This window comes from Glossina fuscipes, unplaced genomic scaffold, assembly GCF_014805625.2.
Source record: "Glossina fuscipes isolate IAEA_lab_2018 unplaced genomic scaffold, Yale_Gfus_2 112, whole genome shotgun sequence".
NCBI lineage: Eukaryota > Metazoa > Arthropoda > Insecta > Diptera > Glossinidae > Glossina > Glossina fuscipes.
In genome coordinates, this window is record NW_023998455.1 from 9,457,932 (window position 1) to 9,480,157 (window position 22,226).

At 33.4% G+C, this 22,226-nt stretch overlaps 1 protein-coding gene and 1 long non-coding RNA gene across 5 annotated transcripts in view; one reads left to right on the top strand and one right to left on the bottom strand.

The window, feature by feature from the left end:
- The window catches only part of LOC119639149 (thyroid transcription factor 1), a 24,406-nt gene continuing 2,180 nt past the window's right edge, over positions 1 to 22,226 (top strand). Inside the window, exons 1-6 of one of the 4 annotated variants that reach the window (XM_038036384.1) lie at positions 1 to 520; positions 5,512 to 5,970; positions 9,561 to 9,772; positions 13,004 to 13,155; positions 16,241 to 16,336; positions 20,671 to 20,757. In XM_038036384.1, coding sequence (XP_037892312.1) covers positions 5,555 to 5,970; positions 9,561 to 9,772; positions 13,004 to 13,155; positions 16,241 to 16,336; positions 20,671 to 20,757 — 963 coding nt within the window. In that variant the 5' untranslated portion in view covers positions 1 to 520; positions 5,512 to 5,554. Of the gene's footprint in view, positions 521 to 5,511; positions 5,990 to 9,560; positions 9,773 to 13,003; positions 13,156 to 16,240; positions 16,337 to 20,670; positions 20,758 to 22,226 lie in introns of those variants that run through there. The other 3 variants (XM_038036386.1, XM_038036385.1, XM_038036387.1) reach the window with 3 other exon arrangements.
- The window catches only part of LOC119639150, a 9,091-nt gene continuing 7,930 nt past the window's right edge, over positions 21,066 to 22,226 (bottom strand). Inside the window, exons 4-5 of the long non-coding RNA XR_005247538.1 lie at positions 22,011 to 22,197; positions 21,066 to 21,940 (exon numbers count right to left, since the gene is read on the bottom strand). This is a non-coding gene — a long non-coding RNA (uncharacterized LOC119639150). The remainder of the gene's footprint in view (positions 21,941 to 22,010; positions 22,198 to 22,226) is intronic.

The window sequence follows — 22,226 nt, forward strand, 5'->3', positions numbered from 1 at the left end:
GTACAGACCTCTTGTTTCATTTGACGGAATCGTGTCGAGTGGTTATTCATAATAAATTCACTGATGTGGGTTCTTCATGCGAGTGTTTGAAATCAAAAGTATTTGAACAATATATTTTCAAGAAATGAAATGTTATTCTATTGACGCTACAATACCGTAATTCAAATTCGTTTTGGTGATATTTTCTTGTACGAGTACTTTCATAAATATTTATCATTTCCGTGTAATTTGCGAGATTAGCAATCATTTATGACTTGGTATAATGTTTATGCAGTACAATGATAAAATTCTTACAACAGCTGCTTCATAGCAAATAATGAAAAGATAAATGTAACAATAACAAAAATGATCCTTTGCCTAAAATATACGTATATACATACACTTAATACACATAGATATTGAGCAAATTTGTGCAACGGAAAACATTGTACGAGAATTAAAAACCATATTAAGAAATATAAAAATCAACCGAGTTAAAGTGATTATTTTGCTACAAAATCGATCAAAATTTGTATTGAAGGTAACTTGAACAATTAAGTTGTGTAGTAAGCGTTATATAAATTAAAAACGTCTTTTGCATAATTAAAACAACTTTTCGGTTAAAATTTTTTGTTAATTTAAATCGCTTATATGCACACGCCAAATGGAGGGCTGCACATAAGTACACAAAAAGAAAAATAGAAAGAGAAGGACGGAGAGAGGGAAAAGAGACAGAGATACTTTCGAGGCTGTCAAGAGCTTACAAGGGGCTTAGTGGATAATTGAAAGAGTCTTCAAAAATGTTTCAATATTCAACTACGAGCAGATAGAAAAAATTAATATAGAAACAACCAAAAGTAAATTAGCTCTAAATTCATTCACTAAATTGGATCTGAATAAAAGCGAAAATAGGCAAATTTAGCATCTTTTCTTTAACAACATTTAAGCGCACATTGTCTCTACCATCATTTGTGAGCTCAAGGAATACCTTCACAGTACTTAACAAAGGACATACACTCATTAAAAGATCTGAGTCTCTCGGAACATTTAATGACATCACATATTAGCTTGTAGGGGAAAGAAAATATACTGTTGTAATGCGTAGAAAGGCAGACGTATGGTGCATACCTATTGCTTCGTCTTTCCTTTTCATAAATATATTGCCATTTGTGTGCTATGAAAACGAAAAAAGCTAGTTGAAGTTCCATAAAAATGAAAAAAAGCTGATTGAAGTTCTCCTTCGAGATACGCGACGGCACTTTTAGCATTATTTACAACTAATGTAGACACTCTATTGATTATATGCAGCAAAACATATCACATCCACTTCGAATTATGCTTAGAATAATACAAAATCTTAAATAAAAAATTTCATTTCCAGCTATTTTAACGATTTGGACATTCTTGTTAGATTTGTATCTAAACCCTGCGCATTCTACAACTTGATATACAAAATTGATGTTAGTTCTTCAGAAGTAAGGCTTTTAAAGTTTTTCTTGTCTTTATCTTTCTGATATCTAATTCACTAGACAATCATCGCATTGACTCATTTGAGATCCGGCGTCTTTCGGTAAACCAACTTAATTCATCCAGCGGGTCTTCACATGTTACTCTCATGCTTATTTTTTTTCAATTTTATTCCGTAACACATTAAATAAATACTATTAAAAATTTTCTTCACATGAACTCAAACTTTAAGGATCGCTGTACGACTTTCCAAGTTTTCTTTTTTCTTTTAAACAAACATGTACACGTCGGTTCTGATGACGTGGAAAAACGATCGATTTAGAGTTTGCAGCGCATTCACGTAAAGAACGCAAACGAGTATCATTTACATAATATCATCGAGTATGATTTTATAACAATCCACGTGACGTTACCTAGGCAACAACGCTTTTCAAAGATCCTGTGCATGTCATTATAATATACTGATATTTATCTATTCATGGCATTTATATTTATCCATTCATGGCAATTGTGTACACATATATATAAACGAGAATATAATGGAAATGTAATAGTAACGCTAGAGATAATATATTACAAGTAGAATATATAACAAATTATAACTACGTTGTTAACAAAGCTTATTAAAATTATATGGCGCCTTCCAGTCAATTCCAAAAATACTCTTTCTATTTGGTTCATTCCGACTATCCACATAATACCACAAAAATGAAATGTAGTTAAAAATGGGCAAATTAGCTCCAACGCGCGAAGTGACGTTCAATATTTTAACTCAAAATAATACAGTTAGTTTCTACAGTATTCTTGCGTAAAAATCCACGATAACAAGTCAGCCTAAAGTCCTTTACTAAAAAGGTTATATTGTCAATTTCTATGTCATTTATCTTTCAAAACCTCTTTTTTTTAGTAGTTGAACTGTACGTTTCTCTACCATTCGTTCTGATAAAACTTTCTGTCTTCATTATTAGTTTCCAATTATGTACTCGACTAACCTTTTTCCTCTTACTAGATGCAACATTTTACACTTTATATTTCCTGAATTTAATACATCCTTTGTGAACAGTGTAGTATATACAACGATGCGTAACTTTTTTTCGAAATTTTGCGTACACCGTTTGTGCCGTATAGCGCATTATAGGAGGCATTAAGTACTTGTAGTTCTTTAATTCCATTGCCGAATTTTTTTAATTTGTTATGCTCACGCCGTTGTTGTATGTACAACGTATATAATTCAGTGCAACAAAAGAATTATTACATATTGCATGAAGATTGCAAGATATTTTATTAATTTTATTTGTGGGTATATCAATTGATTTTATCTGACAGTAAGAAATGTTTGTAGATTAAAACCGTTTTTGCAATATTATGTTATATTCCGCTAAGGATTGTCAGCTTTGTTGCCAGTTGTGAGGTTCTTTTGAAAACATCGCGCTCGTCAAGTTCTTTCTAAAGTCGTTGACTAAGAATATATATTCTAAATGCAATTGTTAGCATTCTAATAACGGAAATCAGAAAACCGGAGGGACAATTATGGCTAAGTAGATTCAATACTTTACGCTGAATCAGAACACGTACATTTTATGGGATATTTAACCGCTACTTTTAAATTTCCAAATTCTTAAGAATTGCATTATGCATTTAGTGTATATCTATCCTTCTCCTAAAGCTAAACAAATAGCTCTTGTATTCACGCGCAGGAAATCATTGGATTTCCCAAAATTCGTAGTTCGACTTTGGCGAACAAAAGTATATCCCATTCTCATCATTATCTATTCTTAATTGCTTTGCAAAGACGAAAGACGTTTATGTATACAAGCTCGTCTTATTAACTACTATGTTTAAAAAAACTCGAACGTTTAGCTGATGAATCTTTAAATCTTTTTATAGTCTGTTTGGCAACATCTTTTCAAAAAACTTGCCTCTGATATCCTAGAATACAGAAGAAAGCTACTAGGATACTAGGATGGACCATGCAATCGTTTTTGAAGGAACCGTGTATAGAAATGAGAACAGCGAAGTTGTGTAACGCAGCTAGACATTATTAACTAGTTAAAGCACTTCGTTTAATATTCCATATTGCCCAGATATTTTTTTCCAATTCAGAACCTCAGAGAAACAAAGTGACCAAATTGAGTAGAAGACGACAGCATTCAGTTTGCGTCCATTCTTATGGTAGTATAATGACAACAGCCACTGTTTTGATAGATAACCTTCTCTTCTACGGACATGAATTTATCTGCTTGCATGTAAACCGCAAAATCCATATGTCAGGATGTTCAAACCGGTGCTTTCGCTAATAGTAAATCTTTCTTATGCAACGGTGATTTGTGACTCACGTAAGTTATGAGGGGAAGTGTCGGCTGGCAACTCCAATAGCTTGAGATATATTGTTTTTGCTGCTGTTGCTATGTTGCAGCAGGTATACTTTGGTATTTTTGACAAATGTGTTCTTACGATTATTTATCCACTTATCCTGTGCCGCTGCTTTATCGCAATTTACGCCAAATTGTGTATGTATGCACAAAAACAAGTTTTGTAAATTTATTAGCTTAAATGTGCGTGTTTTAATATCCACCACCGAAGAATAGGGGATTATTCATTTTGTGAAAACCTCTACAAAAGTCAAAAGAAAGTTTTATAGACCCCACAAAGTATATGTGTTTTTGATTACCATCAAATTCTGAATCGATTGAAGCGTAAATGAATGTGGTCCTGATCGCAAAAATAAGTTGTCGGCTTCACATTACAACATTTTGGAATTTGTTGCAGCCAGGCTGGTATTGAAAATTAGCAAAATTTGACAAAGAACACACAAGCAGTAAAATTAAAACTCCTCGGACTTCAAAAGCAAAATAAGTAGGTTCTTATGCTGACTACTCATAAACTGCAATAATAAATCCTGCCCACATCCTGAAATCAGCTAGGGAACGTTAATATATTGCTTTACTATAACTACTAGATCTTTATCTAATCCTATCTTAGACCTAATATCTAATTTTCTCTTTTAAAATAGAGTCGATAGCGCCTGTTGTTACTGCGCAATTTTTTTTTTTTTTAATCTAAGAATTTATTTCATTACTCTAAAAAATTACTAGTGAAGGATCAGCTACAATTTTGAGGTGAACAATGTGATCATTTAATTACTATGTAATAAGAAGGAGAACAATGGCACATAAGTGTATACATACTTTGTTTTAAACTTTACAATACGTGCATATTTTATTTTGCTTTGTTGCTGCAGGCTCGGTCTTAACAGTTCCAAATTATGCACGCATATTCATTTTGCCTAGCTGCAGTGATGCAACGCACTAAGCAGCCAGAAAATACGGTTTGCATTACATTAATGCATTAAAATCATAAGGTACTTGAAGAACTAACTGTATGATTTTCTGTTGTTTACATCAACTGCTAGATCATCTACATGCATTGTTGCAATGATGCATGCAAGCTATTGAAGCTGAATTCAACTACGGTCAAACCCGTACAGCCATGTCGTATCAAGTTCATCGAGTTTGTAGTATATACCGCATACGCTCGCATTGTGTTTAGATCTTTTTAAATTCTTTTAAAGATGAATTCCGTCCGTAAATATGTCGCTTGAGAAGTAAGCAATTCGTCCCTATTGGATATGCATTATATCACAGCTCACGCGCTTTCATAGATAAATCGAATGCTTTGGATAGACAATCTTTTGCATTAAAAGTTTTAAAGTCGAATAAAAGGATGAACGGGAATGCAGGAAAATGAATATGCCTATGACGAGATGTGACCACGACACGAAGAATTTACTGACGTCTTATGTTGTATTTACCTATAAATACGATTTGCCATTTAATATGAACATACGCCATATTCGCTGACTCGTCGATATTGGTTGCAGTCACCATGCTAAAACTATAACCGAATAGCAAAAAAGTTTTAAGAGTTTTATGGAACAGCAAAATGAACCAAAAGCCTTATACAGCTTTATTGCACATACGCTATGAACAAGCGTGATAATGTGCATCTTGTAAAAATAAAAATGCATCTGTGATTTACATAGCCTTACGTTTCCGATCTTTTCAGGATTGGGATATATTAACAAATTTCGTAAATAAAACCATTTCGTATGTCAGCTACAACAATTAGAGATAATCAAAATAACGCTGAAGCCTTTGCGGGGGATCCAGAACGAGAAGATAGCAACTTGTTAAGAGAATTAAATGGAGTCGATTTGGTAATGAGTTTATCGCCAAAGTCATCTTTATCAACTTCAATTTCTCAAGCTCATAATATCGAACAACATCTTCTTAAACAAAATTCGGGAATTTCGTCTCCAGTCCATGTCTCTTCACCAGCAGTTGCAGTCGCACATCAGCAACACAACTTTTCGAATATACACCATCTTCAGAATTTGCATAATCAGCATAACTCATTTTTCAATAATAGCCATTCAACGCCTTTCAGTGTAACTGATATATTAAGTCCGATTGAAGAGTCTTATCGAAAATTGGAAATAAACGGAAACCCACCATCGCCTTATCGGTAACTATTAAAATTTTAGGTACTGTTTCAATATGAATGATATCATTATATTGACAAATATATGTATCAATATTTTTGCACATTGAGGACTTTAAAGTGCATCCAAAATTAGCTTGTAGATTCACTAATTATTACTTTAGAGGCTATTTCGTGAATAGCTTTACTGACGCACTCCTAATATAAATAATGTGATGCGCTAGTCGTAGCGACTTAAAGGACATTCACTAGTACAAAAATATGTAAACGTAAGCCTTGGTCACTTTGTGCACATAAATGGCATCAACAAAAATGATATGTGCTCTTGTATATCTGACAATGGTCATGGCAAGCTCACCTTAGCAAGATTATAGTTATTTAAGTAAGAACAGTTGATTTTCCTTGCTCCACGTTTTGACTCACTTAGTGCAAACATAGCACTGAGTGCAGAACTTACGTTTGAAATGAAGACTGTGATTCCGATATAGGTGACTGTTAAAAGGGTATATCGCATTATTGCTATGCGAATCGACGAGCTAATAAATATATAAGTGCAGCAAACATAATATATCGACCCACCTAAGAGGCGACATCGATTTAAACTTGCTGTTTCTCCGCGAGAGCAAACTTCGTCTGATATTTTTCTTCTTATTCAACTTACGTTTGACAAACTGGTAAATATGCTTATGGGTGCGTCTCCAATTTGGAAAATGGTAACTTTTAATCTAAACCGAATAATAATCTAATCTTAAGAGGAATAATCGCTAGGATCATTTAAATCTTACTCGCAAAATACAATCTCACAGTAAAGGAAAAGCTTTAATACACGCCTTATATATAACATTGGCCTAGAATACAAATATGTGCTAAAAGTATTTGCTAAAAATAAAACCGAGATTCCAAAGTGGAAATGAAAATCAAAGGCAAATTCCTGTAAACGACTACTTTATATTCTTCAATTTTTCTGAAGTTTCTATTTTTTCTTTTGATAAAAAAAAATTAAATTATCGTTTCTTAATACTAAGCCCTCGCACAATAATTTAACGCTCTTATTGGCCTGATACAACTGTTATCGTCGTTAATAATACTGAATACCCATAGAAAAGCATTCGAATTTCTATTTTGAAGCAAATCTATCCTTTGTTAGCAAATCTAAAATTTATATAGAAGAATATTTAATATATATTTGAATAGCATTTCATTGGTACTATTTGTAAACATAAGATGCGTCCTTATGTGAAAAGTAAACAAAAACTCTTTTACAACAAGCGATTGCTAAGCATACAAAACAATCACAAGACATAGCCCAAAAAAATAATAATGTTCAAAATGTAGACATTTTACGTGGCAAGTTCGCCTCCCTGTTCCAACTTTATACGTTATCGATTAAAGATTACATCTAACAAAATCACTCAAGGTAATGTTGAACTTTACACTCTACTCGCCAGCATATGGAGGAAGTTCTTAGTATAAGTTTCTGACAAGATTTTCGATACCATCGAAATTAAATGTGCATATGTGTAAATACTGAATATAGCATTCTTATTCGTTCCATGGTTGCCATTCACTCCTCCAACCAACTTCTTTAAAAAGTTTCTCTTAAGTAGTCCCCTAGTTTTGATGAATACAACGACATTGCACTCGTTGACAATGTATTCCAGTAACATTAACTTAGCTTCACTCAACTTTTATTGCAATAAGTCTTTTTCGATAAGGACCCGTTGCTTAAAGTAATTGTTAATTAACATTCATTACTCAAGAGATGTAATTCCCGTAAAGTACATAATTCTTGACTAGCGCAAGATTCCCAATCATCTGAACTTAATCTGTCCCCCCTTGCGCCCAGCGTTTATTTTTGGAACGCTCATGCAAATAATAAAGAAGGCTACATCTTCACATCACGCAAAACAAGCGAAAAAATTGTAACTTATAGTGCACAGAATACTTCTCCCATCACCATTTAGATCATTGGCAGTGATCAAAATTGGCAAAATGTGCTTCATTCGATTACAAATTCATCTAAAATAAACAAACACTGCAATTAGCTACCTATGTTGATTTAACATAAGCATTTGTAGCACACGATGTCTGCGAAGTTTTCATACCCGCCCAACTAATTGAAAGATCGAGCACTGTTCAGCGCCGCTTTGTGAGGGTCAGAGACTGTTGAGACTGTCGTACGTGCACTAGCTGAGCGAGCTAATGCGAGAGATGTGGAGGTCTTTTAATTTCGATCTTGCAGACACTCTTCAGACGTTTACACTTAAAAGAAAAGTACATTCTTAACCCTTACACGAATAGACGAACAGGCGAAACCTATCTTACCGAACATGCATATTTTCAGCCCGGAGATATTCTCTATCATGCCATAACTACTGATCTCCTTCCGTCCATGACGTATATGGGAGGCTCCGAAGTTTAATCCGAAGACCCCTAAATTAATTTCTTCTCAAATTTAAGGACACTATATTTTATTTCATTTTTTTCTTTTCTTACATATTATTCAATAGTTCACATTTTTAAATATATAATAATGACAGACAAATTCACTTATTTACAACCATTGGGTATTTATGTAAATATGTATATATGTAAAACTACTCTTACTTATAACAGAAATAAAATCGTTTTATATAAATGTATATAACATACTTACATCTTTTTTATTGCTTAACTGTTTTATAATAAGTGAGCATCGAATCATAGATCACGCGTAATAAATGAAGCAACATATTCAAATAACATAAATTCGGCATAACCCGTCAAAAAAAGCATTCTTTAATCAAATGGAATTAATTCGTTAGGACGGCTCATTGAAATAAATTCTCTTTAATCAAATCACAGTACATTTGTGCTTAGTAGAGTGGTTTGTATTCAGCCAAGGGCAGTTTATATCCAACACATAAAATTTGATAGTTTACAAATGCAAAGAGTGGTTAACAAAATCTTGTCTGCTCTCTAAGTCGGTCTCCCCATTTCTCCTTTTTTTTTCCTTATTTCATTTGTCAAAAATAAGCAATGAAATATTCCGACAGCCACGCCAAAATCTCCTCAACGTTAAACTGCTTTTCATGTCTGAGCTTAATAGTTCCTGCAACGCAAGGTTATGTTCTTAATAAAAATTATTAAGTACAACCACATGTTACAAGGTGTATATTACCCTGATTTTGTTCAACGTTCGAGTTGATTTCAGCAGCTTTGAGAATCTTTATTTATGTGGAAAGAGCTGCAGATACTTTAGCTTCGCTTTCTCCACTAACTATAGGTTTAAAGACAGCGATGACTTTTATATACTTTTAACAAAATGAATCAGTTTGAGTCACTTTTTTGCTCCCACTGCCAAATTAACGACGCTGAAAAAAATCAGTACTTCTTCATATTTTTGTCAATAATGTGCGAACCCTATAAAATATATCTCAAAAACTACGATACAGGTATTTGTTTTGACTTATTTTTGTAGGATTTCCTTTTTTAGGTTAACTGAGACCGTTTATCAGTGACTAAAAAATATATAGATTAGCGTAAGTTCTCATATAAGTTCAGCTTCTATTTATACGTTTAAATATTCGCAAGCTTTCCAAATCATAAACCGATTTCTGTTCTTTTTATTTTAGGTCAAATTCTAGCGGTAGTAGTATCAATTCTCCTAGCACCTTAGGTTCATCCACAATGGCTAATCCATACACAATGGGATCACTGTATCACAGTCCAGGTGTACAAAGTTACTGTGGACCAACGGAAAATTTATCTTTGGCAGGACATTACAGTGATATGCGGTCATCAGCTTCTTGGTATGGAACAACAGCCAATGATCCAAGATTCGCAAGTAAGTCTACTCTCAATAGCATTAAACATTCAATGCAATTTTTGATTCAATTATGCCTACTTTCGCTAAGCCGTAAGCTATATGTGGGCGTCAAATATAAGAAAAAGTTGTAACGTACAAATATTTGCTACTCTCCAAATTTTTTTATTTGATTATTCAAAAGGAAGTAGTCGCGGTCTATATCATATTCATTTTAGAATTAACCCATTTTCAGGCAGATAACATATCTTCATTTGAAGAATGTGCGATATAGTTGTAAACATTTTGTCTGTTTTGGGTTATGATAATTACAAATAACACTTAAAAAAAGAAAAAATATAATTGAATCACTTGTAAATTTGTGTGGGCATGCCCGTTTTAGCCCATTTTTGCACGCAAAGAGTCGAGTATTTCGCAAAGTAAATGTGGAAAATCTCAACCTTCTAGCTTTTATAATTTCTACATAACGACCAAAAAGCCACAAATTTTTATTGGGAAAGACGGAGTTGCATTCGGTTTATGCTCGACTACCGGTTTCTGCTCGACTACGAGTCTCTGCTCTGACTGATTTGTCCCTTTTTCAATAGCAACTTGCGTGCTAAGACTTCCACTTGTCCTACTAAATTTGAAGTGGCTATCTTCAGTTATACGACCAAGAGAGTGCCAAGAGCAAACATCGCACAGGCGGACAGACATGGGTAATTCAATTGAACACCGTTCAAGAGTATATATGTTTTATAGGGTCTCTGAAGTTTCCTTTGGAGTGTTACATACATTATGAAAAAAAATGAATATACCCATATCCTTCTGTGATGGGTGTAAAAAACACCTGAAAGCAAAACACTAACGAAGGAAACGTTGTGAAGAGGGTTATATTGAAATAATTAAAAGAGATAGATGAAGAACTAAATAAAAACGCGCGATCGCAGGAAGGACAGGGGTATACTCATACTTTCTTTTCATTTTTATACCTATCATCGAAGGATAAGGAGTATATTCATGTTGTCAAAACATTTGCAAAGCTCAGAAGCAAGCGTCAGAGAGCCCACAATGTATATATTCTTGATTGGGATCAAATTCTAAATCGCTTTAAGCATGTCCGTCTGTCCGTCTATGCAATGTCTGTTGTAAACATTCTCCTGACCGCAAAGATGAAGCTATCAACTTCAAATGCGGCAGAAACATTAGAAGAAGAAATCAGCTGCGCCCGTTTCATATTAAAAAGCACGAAAATTTTATTCTTTTGCTTCTCTTGCGGTTTTTTGGCGTAAATAATGTTAGGTATAAAAGATTCGATCACGACCGAATGTAATTGTCGTATTGGTTTTTCTTTTCTCGCATACTTGTGTTGCTCCTTCGTTGGCTTGCTTATAGCAGCACAGCCGCTTTACACATAGCGTCTTTATTTGCGCTTTATTATCTTCCTTGTTTGATAGCTTTAATTATGAACTGAATTATTATGCGTATAGCATATTTGTTTTTGAATTTTTGTGTTAATATTTTTTAACAAATTCATATTTTTAACGTAAAGTATATTGCGGACTTTCGTTTTCGCAAATTTTTTACTAATTGCTGTAGCTTAAATTGATCTAATATTCATTGATGATAAACTCAATGTGCTTGTTATAATTACTGCAAATTCCACATTAAAGAAGCATAAAACCGTAAATCCGCATAAAGGGAACTTACCATAATTAATAAACTCCGTTTATCTTGTAAGGAGTGACTATATTCGATCTGAACAGAAAGTACTCCCCTGGATAAAGAAAGACGTATCGTTCAAAACGACGGCAAAATTTTGGTTGATTGGGCAGTGTACTTTAATTTATCCATTGTAACTCAAGTTTCACCAGTCAAACTGATTTGCTGGATTTTATGATCATAAAACTTTTTTTATTTTTTTCTTTCGCATTTCTATTACTTATTAAATATAGACCTCATGAGCAGACACATAAATACAAGCCGAGTTATAATAACAATTAAGCGCAGTGTTGCCATCATACTCCAATTACTAATTATAAGAAGTAGTGTTAGTGTAATATGAAATTTCTTCAAGTACTATTATAATAATTCTTCACTTATATTTTCTCATTTAAAGTGATATTTTAAAACTTCTACACAAATTCCAGCGCATTGCAGCTCAAATAAACATTTTTATAATATACCATTATACAGTTTAGAATCTTCTTACTGTATTCTTATTACTTATCCGCTATCCCATTTTCGTTACGCGAAAAGCAGACAAATTACATGCATGCTGAATTAAATGACTCAAAGCATATAACACTTTTCTAAAAATTATGATTTCTTGCAATTTTACAGCTGATGATATGTGTAAGCTACATTATTGTAACAATGTACAGTTTTAGACCATCTGCTTAGAACAGCTAGTTATTTCCGAACAGACTGTATCCATATTTTGTTGGAACTTATTATTCTTGATAGTCCATAGAAATTATAGTGGGTCTGATGTGTCGTCTTGGAATGCCCTTCGTTCCATTTTGACGGGATTCGTAACAATACTCGAAAAAGCTTGATAAAATTTTCTAGTTTTCTTCTGCTCTTTGCATATTTTGCAGGAAATGTATTAACGAATCATGCAGAACTACGTTAAAACATATATTATGAATTATGTTCGCCATAAGTACAATGTTATAGCCTTCGTATATATTGCGAAGCAAAACTTAAAATTACTTATTGTTAGAGCATTTATTGGAATCTGAATACTTATTAAAATTAATTGTTTTATAAAAATTGTAATAAACTCGCCCGTTCGGTTTTATACTTCTTCTGAGAATATTATAATAACTATAAATACATATATAAAATAGGTATTGTTTCGCATTTTTTACATATAGGCTTGACATTGTCAATATTTTTGAGGAAGAATTTTTAATTGTTTCATTTCTCTCGTATTTCAAGCCTTCAAAGGGGTGATTTCAATAAGAAACAAGTGGGATGTATATAGAGTGTTCAAATAAATTTGCGGCAGTTGGGCTACATATTTTATACTTGACTGATATTGTAGGAAGGAAGTGTATTGGGATTTACCAACTATAAATAAGTGGAATAGTATAAGAGAAAGAGATGACACTTTGACTGGTGTTACTTTCCAGGTAGAATCATCCTAATAAAAATTTCTTACCTGGCCGTTCACTTAAATTTTAACCTAATTTAAAATTTAAAATTTAATTAAAATTTTTAAAGCTTCATTTACACATATTTTTACTTTTCACTCTTGTTATATTTTAGTATCTAGATTAATGGGCAGTACTGCAACTGGGTCTATGGGACATATGAGCAACATGGGGAGCTTAGCAACGTGTACAGTTAGTGATGCAAAACCACTTCAATTTCCCTTAACACAACGAAGGAAGAGGAGAGTACTTTTCACACAAGCTCAGGTCAGTTTCCTTATAATATGTGCTTTATATGACTTGTTCCTTCTAAAAGGTTGCAAATTTCGGACTATGGTTCACTACTGTTTTTACCACATAACTTCTAAAGATTACTTATTTTATTTTGTTTCGAATAACTATTACACATCACCATCTTGTTTCCATGAAAATTTTATCTCTTTATACACGTATGGAAAATGGTCTATGAACAAGGGACCAAATTAATCTTCTTTGAAGCGAACAAAGAAGTGGCAGCCATGTCCAAAGAAATTTAATAATGTCTCTATGAAGCTTATACTTTGACTGTAGCCGAATCTTTTATACCCACCTCTTTAGTTTAAGAAAAAAATGAAAAAAGGTCACCGTGGCTAATTTTTTTCATTTTGTACAATATACGAATCTGCTGTAATTTGTGACTTGACAGCAAAAAACGAAAAATCACACTTGTGCATAGTTTCTGTTTCAAGGTAGACGTGCCCTTCGAGTGATTTGACTCATTTTCACTATGAAACTGCGTGCAACAACTTCTAATGTGCCTGCGAAAATTGAAACCGATATGTTCATTTTTACGATCAGGAAAATGTTTACCGCATGCGTAACGCAAAGGGACAGTGGAATAGGTGATCAATTCAGAATTTGATGTTGGCAAAACGTTTGACAAAATGAATATCCGCAATCCTTCGTAAGAGGTAATATGCATAAAACTGCAGTTGTTCATTGTTTTAATTCAAAAAATGGAGAATAAAATATTTTTTCCAAATAAGATTTTTTTGCTGACATATTCGTTTCCTCAAAGAATTCTCAAGGTTGCGTTTTAACTCACTTTTTTCATATTGTGTCATGTTTCCAAGTTAAGTAAACGCAGGAAATTTGCATTTTTACCTACAGTTTACCTTATTGATGCGTTTAACCTAGGAAATGTACCCACCATGTTTTGTGTTAATGGACGTTTTTGAGAGCCATCTCCAATTTCTATTTTTTGCCATAAATTCATATTGACTTTTTAAGAAGAAAAACCCCATTAGGTTTTATAAGCATTAATTTTATTTCTTTTTTCTTTTTGCCTTCGATAACTCGCCACCATCTTTCATCACGTACAACTACTCCTACTAAATGGCATTTCATCCTAAAATCCGGAGCATGAGGAAAATCGAATATGACCTGTTCACTTTGTCATATAATCGGCCCTAGTTTGTTTCAGATTTTTGAAAATACTCTTGTTTGGTTTCATAAGACTACAACATATACTATCCAAGCATCATACATCATTATCGCCTCACGACACGAATTACTAGAAGGAAACTGGTACCAACAAGACGCTGACGGCAAACAATATGTCAATTTTATATCGTTCCGCTAGCATTACAGCTCTATTATAAGTATACTTAGATTTTAATTACCTTTTCTTAAGATCTTAATAAATGAACTAATATACTGCGCATCATTTTTAATTATCACAATCCCACCAGCAGGCAAATAGATATTGCTGAGACTATTTCTCGACGATCGCCTTCGCTATCATTACTGCCTTGTAGTTAACGAAAAGCGCTCTAAGGCAGGTTAAACAAATGATATTTATTTACATGTTAATAACCCTATATAGTCTTAACTTCCTATCATTTGTTCACGCGATTTTAAATTCAATGTCAAATATAAAGTGTACATAAATTCAGTAAATCTAAGAGAATCCCTATTATTAATAAATTTTTTCTAAAACGAGTACTACCAACTTGTCTCAAATGGAACCTTAAAGTGACTTATCCATTCTAATTCAACTTCAATACAGCATTTTGCAACTCAACCTGAATCTACTGCTTACGTATATATAATATGTAGCCATATATAAAGGGCCGTTGATAGCCAATATATGTGTAATATGTTAGGCAAACAAAGCTTCTTGCAATGAATTTATCCACTTATATAAAGCACAAAAAAAAAATTTAGCAAGTTTAATAAAAACTCAGCAATGCAAGGACATTGCTGTGAATGGTTGTTTAGTTAGCCATGTAAATATTGATTTTTTTTTCTTTGCTTCAAAGTCAATACAGACTCATAAAATTGTTGGTATTTATGGAAGACTCTCAATTTGAAGTGCTCTGTAAATACGAAATTCATTTTTCATTATAGTTTGAATATGGATGTAAATAACTTTGTTTACCAATGCATAGCACCAATATTTAATCCAATGAGTTAGTAGTAATCATTTGAAGACGATTAATAATCGTTTTGCGTATGCACACATAGAAATAAATATCTAACGTTTACATTCAGCGGTTGCATTATGTGGAATAGATGAATTGTGAGCGTCTGAAAATGATATTTATCTAAAATAAGCGATATTTGTGAACATTGAAAGACTTGAAGAGCGTTTCGCTGAGAATCGATCGAGACATTGTCTGTTTTCGCTTATTCACCAATGTCTGCTGCAATTATTTCCTCTGCTACATCCATAGATTTGATGAACTTCAGCAATCCTATTTCCGTTAGAGACAGCAAAACAAAAGCGTCAAATTTAATTCAACCATCATAAATGTACTCAAGCTGAATTTTTGCAAGTCTAGGCAGATTTCATTATGCAAAAATCAAGCTGCTACCTACAAATTTAATTCCTTCTTCTTTAAAGAATGAAGATAAACATGGGACTTCAATCTTTTCCTGCAGTGCTTCGCGAAAAACAGCCTATTCTATTAGTCAAAACAAATTTCCGTACGTTAAGGATTATTATCATCTATTATGAAATATTGCAAGCTTGAAAAATGTTAAAATATAGTTGTTTTCACAACATAACGTCACCATATAATCGCATATATCTCTGATCGTTCCCCCGAAGCTTGTATACTTAATGTAATATTCTTTCCATTCCATTTACAAAAGAGACGTCACACAGCGTGTAAACGATGCACTAACTGCATTTTATATATATACTTATGTATACATTCACAATGTAAAAACATGTTACGTGTTATTTCAAGAATGTATTACAGTAACATTAAAAGAGAGGCAAAAAATTTCGGTCTTTGTTAAGCTGATATGATAAATTTGAATTAATATAGACTACATACAAAAATATTTACATATTCTTTAATTGCAGGTGTATGAATTAGAAAGAAGGTTTAAACAGCAACGCTATTTATCTGCTCCGGAGAGGGAACATTTGGCAAGCTTAATACATTTAACACCAACTCAGGTAAGTTGCATGGTCTTCTATTAATTTTTGATAAATGAAACAAAAAAACTATCTACGGATATAGAAATGAATTGTATTTAACTATAATCTAAAGATAGTGTCGGATAAAAAACTATGTCTTAAAGCAGATGATTTTAGGACCAGTCAGTCTTATTATAACAATTCTCAAATTTCTTATATTACAACTTTGGAAATGCAAGAACCTATTAAAACACTTTATTTACATATTTATTTATTTATTCCACTTATACTAGAAACTCGACTAAAACAAAATGGCAATCGAGTTCAAAAACTTAGTATAAGTACAATAAAACAAATAAGAAAAAAAAAAAAGAAAAAAAGTATGTACACAACTAGCATAGAGCCACACCCACAACCGGTATAGGACCAAATTGTAAGTGAATCCCTAAGCCATCGCAAACATGAATAAGCTTGGCAACCGATAATACAATTAATTTACGACTCATAATCACTTTTTGAAGTTAAAATTTAGTTGAAGTACGACATAGGTAAATCGCGGGGATTAAGCAATGTTGCTTTAATGGACTTTAAAAAGTCCGTTAATGAGAATAAGCAATAGACGTCATTTAGATTCTTGCAAACAACTCTGAGCGGGTTAAACAGGTCGTAATTATATTTGCATTGACTAAGCTTTATCAAGATAAAGTGCCTAGAGAAGCGGTTAGGGACATCAAAGCCTATTTCACGAAGTAATGCGGGCGAGTCAATTGTCCCATTTATCAATTTGATTATGGAAGAAACCCCAAGAACAAATCTACGTTTCTCCAGTGACGGTAAGGATAACAGAAGCAACCTATTTTCATAGCGTGGAAGAGGGGTAATCGGGTCCCAACCCAAATTCCTAAGCGCAAACAGCAAGAATTGCTTTTGAACAGATTCAATTGAATCTACATAGCACCTATATGAAGGAGATCACACAACAGAGGCATACTTAAGTATAGGTCTAACTAAACACATGTAAAGCCTTTTCGTAATACAAGGATCATCAAGCTCTCTGGACCATCTCTTTATAAAACCAAGCACGGACCTAGCTTTGCTTAACGAGAGCTTAATTAGCAAATTGAAGCGTAACCTATGGTCAAATAGAACGCCTAAATCTATTATTGAATCGACGTTCTCCAACTTATGCGAATCTATGAAATACTGAGTAATCAATGACTTTCTTCTTGAGCAAGAAAGCTGCTTACATTTATTTAGATTTAGTTTCAGAAGATTGAAAGGGCACCATGCTACCAAATTATTCAAATCACTTTGAAGATGATGTGATTGCGATTCTACTTCGAAAATTTTTTGAAAAGCTTGTTTTTCCTATTCTGGTAATATTTAATTGTTTTATTAAAGCACGGGGGACACTTACGGAACAGATGCAGAAATAGCTTGATTTAATATATTGTAGAACGACGACAATAAGCTGTCAATACTTCCCACTGAGAAATCAAGCACAATAAGAGAAAGATGTGATTTTAGCAGTGAAACACTGATTTTATGGAAATCATAAAATTTATATGAAAAATTTGAATTTGGACCGTTATAGAAGTTCAACGAACCAACATGCTTGTAATGAAAGGAAATACCCAATGCTGGATGATATGGATCCTGAGGTAAACTAATCGGAAGACAACGATTAACACAAATCTCAGGAAAATTGGCAAAGCAAAGATCAAGCAATCTACTGTTGCAATTAGAGGTACCATTGTATGGAACTAAATTATGATCAAATAATTCATTAAAGAACACAACGGCTCTACCAGATGTTGAGGTGGGAATCAAACAGCCACAACTATCACTGTAACACCAAATGACTTGAGGCAAATTGAAGTCACCCAACGCAATGACTATATCGGTAGGTTTAGATTGCTTGGCCACTTCACAAATGAGACGGCCTGCTTCTTATATACAGAGATATCCGAATTTGGGGGAATGTAGGAGCAGGTCACATATAAGTGTTTATTAGGAAATTTCACTCGAATGACAATAAATGCAACGTCGGGAGTAGTTGGAAATTCAAGTGAACAGGAGGGAACTGCCGAAAAAATGGCAATCAAAACACCACCACCATTGCGAAACAATCGATCGTTTCTGAAAACTTGAAATGAATTATGGAAAAGTTCCGGCGAATGTAGATCTGACTTTAACCATGTTTCAGTGAAGACCGGACAGGAAAGCTCCGTGCTCACTGAATTTAGGAAGGTAGAACGAATCTTTGAATTTAGGCCCCTAACATTTTGATAAATGAGAGAAAATGAGCCTGAAGAAATATTTAGTTTTTTGAGGGGGAAAGAGCTACTGCATTAGCATTACGCGGTCGATCCCGAGGGATAAATTCCTTAATAAAGGATCCGACCGGCCACAATGCTTTATTTAACATCAAATCCATATTTTCAGTCGAAACTAGAATTTGACAGAAGGGGCTTTTGCTGTCAGATAACTTTTTATGCTATCAACACATGTATCTGGTGCCAGTCTTGACACAAATATTGCCTTTCTGGGAGGAACTGCTTTCAAGCATAAGTCGTCTGTACTAGGAGCAGCAAGGTTGACGGACGGGGAGTTATGAGTTGGAGAAAATGTAGAAGGGGTAATCACACTTGCACGAGCACCTTGTGCGACGTGCTCAGTTTGGCGACCAGCGTTTACAATCAAACAGCCAGGAGGAGAGGACGATTTACTGTTATCACTATTAGTTTTAGGCGATGACGCCTGAGAAGATTGAGTGACATCAATGGGAGGAGATACCCTTGCCACTTCAGCATAGCTCAAGCCAGAAGGACTTCCCGCCTTTTTTGTAATTTTTATGTTACCGACCGCTTCAGCCGTAGCAAAAACACTAACATTCTTTTTAGACTTCAAGGAATCGCTAACTTGCACCGACGGAACGGACTTAGGTGAATTCAGAGGTGACGAACCACACGCTACGCTACGAGTTGAAACTTTGTTAGCTGGAGAGGGAGATGACTGCGCAATATAACGACACTCATCAAACCTAGTCTTGCTTAATTCAAATTTCTCCCACAAAGAGCCGAGATTTTTGCTCAAATCTGAGAACCAATTTCTCGTCTCCGTGAAAAGTTTGTAGAAGTCAATGTCCCGCTTTCTGCAGTGACCATCGTAAACCTCTAGAAGGGTCAAGGACTGCATCAGCAGCACGGCCGGTAAAACCAGCACACTTTGCATGTCCAAAACGATCACATAGCCAACAAGAAATGAATCGTTCAGATTCAGGGCCCGTTTTCGCACGACATGGTGTAAATAAACAATCCACGTCCATTGAAAACAAAAAAAGTAGCTTATGAAGGAAAAAAAGAAAAACTAAAAAAAAAATTTTTTTCACTACAAAAATTTTCAGGAAAATTACAGGAAATTTCACACTTCCCTGCCCACTGTAAATATAGAGCGAAAGTTAAAGAAACTGTAAACACAGATTAACAGGCAAAAAGAGAGACTTTTACTAAGAGCTCAATTGCTGTTTACAATAAGCAAAATGATTTTATCACATAAATGGTTATTATATTCATATACGTTAAATTCACACTTTATTCTTTTAGAGAATTTTTTAAAATTAAACACGAATAAAGCAAAAAAGCTAAGAAATACACTAAAAAAATTGAAATATTTCTTGCACAGAATAAAAACGCGACTAGAAGACGCACGCAGAGTTGCCAAACAGATAGATATAATTTTTTTCGCGTACTCAATTGAGTGCACAATCTTACAAACATCCGTCAAGATAATTAGATGCAGACCACTAAATGATTCTGCAATATTCCTTGACACTGCTTTGCTGAATCCAGCAATTTAAGTCATTGTATTTCTTAAAATTTATGAAAAGAGCCTAGAACAAGAAGATCAACAACTCATATAAGAAAATTAATCCGACATACGAAAATTAAATATACATTAACGGTCAATGATCTTAAAATAACGGCGCAAGCGCAAGGAAGCGAGGATATCGCAGGTTGAGAAAATCGTGATATAATAATTCTTTATCTTATACCGAGAATAAAGGAGAGGAGAAGGTAATGTGGATTATAAGGCATAACAAGAGTTTAACATCCCGACAAAATTGCAAATTTAAACAAACTTCTTGATGAAGTGATTATGGTTTGTGTGCTAACAAACAAGAATATGATAGGTTTTATTTTCTTTACTTTTAATTTTTACACTGATATATTCATTGCACTTTTATAATCGTTTAGCTGATGTTATATTTTACATACATTTTAGTTGCTGTTTTGTATTATTTTTTGCACGATGTTATATAATGCTTCTCCTGTATGCACAGAAGTTATTCGTTTATTTCTCTTTATTTTTAGGTAAAAATTTGGTTTCAAAATCATAGGTATAAATGCAAAAGACAAGCTAAAGAAAAAGCCATGGCCGAACAAAACCAACAAAATCAGGTAATTCATTAATAATATCATTTATTGTAATATTGTAGTTTTAAATATTAATCGTAATTGGTTACTAACTAACCAAATCTGGAACTAACTAAACTAAACTCAAACAACTAACTAAAACATATTGTAAAGTTGTTATTCCATTTGGTTTAACTTATTGACAAAACAAATTGTTACGTTTATTATTAATTTTTGAAATTTGCTATTGATATTGTGCGTAGGTCATTTTTTTTGTTAACATGTTGCTGAGACTGTAATTGAGTTTTGAAATACTCTCAAGGAAGAAAGTAACTATTACAATATCGTAAAAGGTAATGTAGTGTCTTCTTCATGCCATTTTAGTACGTTTAGTTTTTATACCATGATAAATACGATCTCGTCGAAGGGCATCGGGCATGATTTTTTGGAGTTTTGAATATGCCGAATTGTGTGCTAAAGAAAATCATTTTGAGAAGAGTTTCTTTTCCTATTTATTTAAAAAAAAAAAATATAAATTGTCAGATGGACCGTGAATCGCGATAGAAAATGGATGAGGAAAATTCGAAACATTAAGCAGGGATTACATTACATCCGCTGAATTTGCAAAACTTTGCAAAATTTCGGACCACTACTTATTTGAATCAATAAAGCATTATTGCAGACAGTTTAGAACGCCATTTTAAGCGATTTCTACGCTTTAGTGCATGGTTATTCGATCAGAATTTTTAAAACATCAAAGATTTCTAAGAAAAAAACAGTCTCAGTTAATTTTAGTGATCAAATATTTTCACTTATTTTCGCGGTTTATTAATGCATAACAATATTTTCTTTGAATCGCACAAGCTATTTCAATAATTATTTATATTATTTAATACTTCTTCTAGCCTTAGAATGACAACGTTCGGGCTGTAAATATTTTTTAGAGGTTAGGTTTATTACAGCTTTATCAATTTTGGGACTAATGAATGCATATAATGAATTTCTAATAAAGACAGGTTATTTTTTATGATAATGGCAGACAATATGTACTTTTTATTTACGGTTGTTTTACTAAGAAGAATTAAGAGTTTCGAAACGAAAACATTTATTACGCTTGTGTGTTACAAAGTCTCAACTAGCTGTGCGTCGCTTCACATTTGCTTTTTATTCTCGTCTATTACAAAGAGGCAAAGACCTGCATTGCATTGTCTGTAATAAATCAATCAAACTGCAATAAATTGTTAGTTTATATCAGAATAGTTGGCAATTAGAAAAGCATTTTAAAATTTTCAACTTACCGCTCAAAGTCTTCAAAACACCTTATTTTGACTACTTTCCATTTCAGAGTTGTTATTATGAACTCTAATATACTCCCTGGTCAAATTAAAGTTCTACTTCAACGTTCCAATACATCCGAGCTTTAGTATCGAATCTAGTGAAAGCGTGGTGTTCAATAGGTGATGTTGGCATGGACATCCGCTTTGCCTGTAAATATCTTAGCATGATAAATTGAA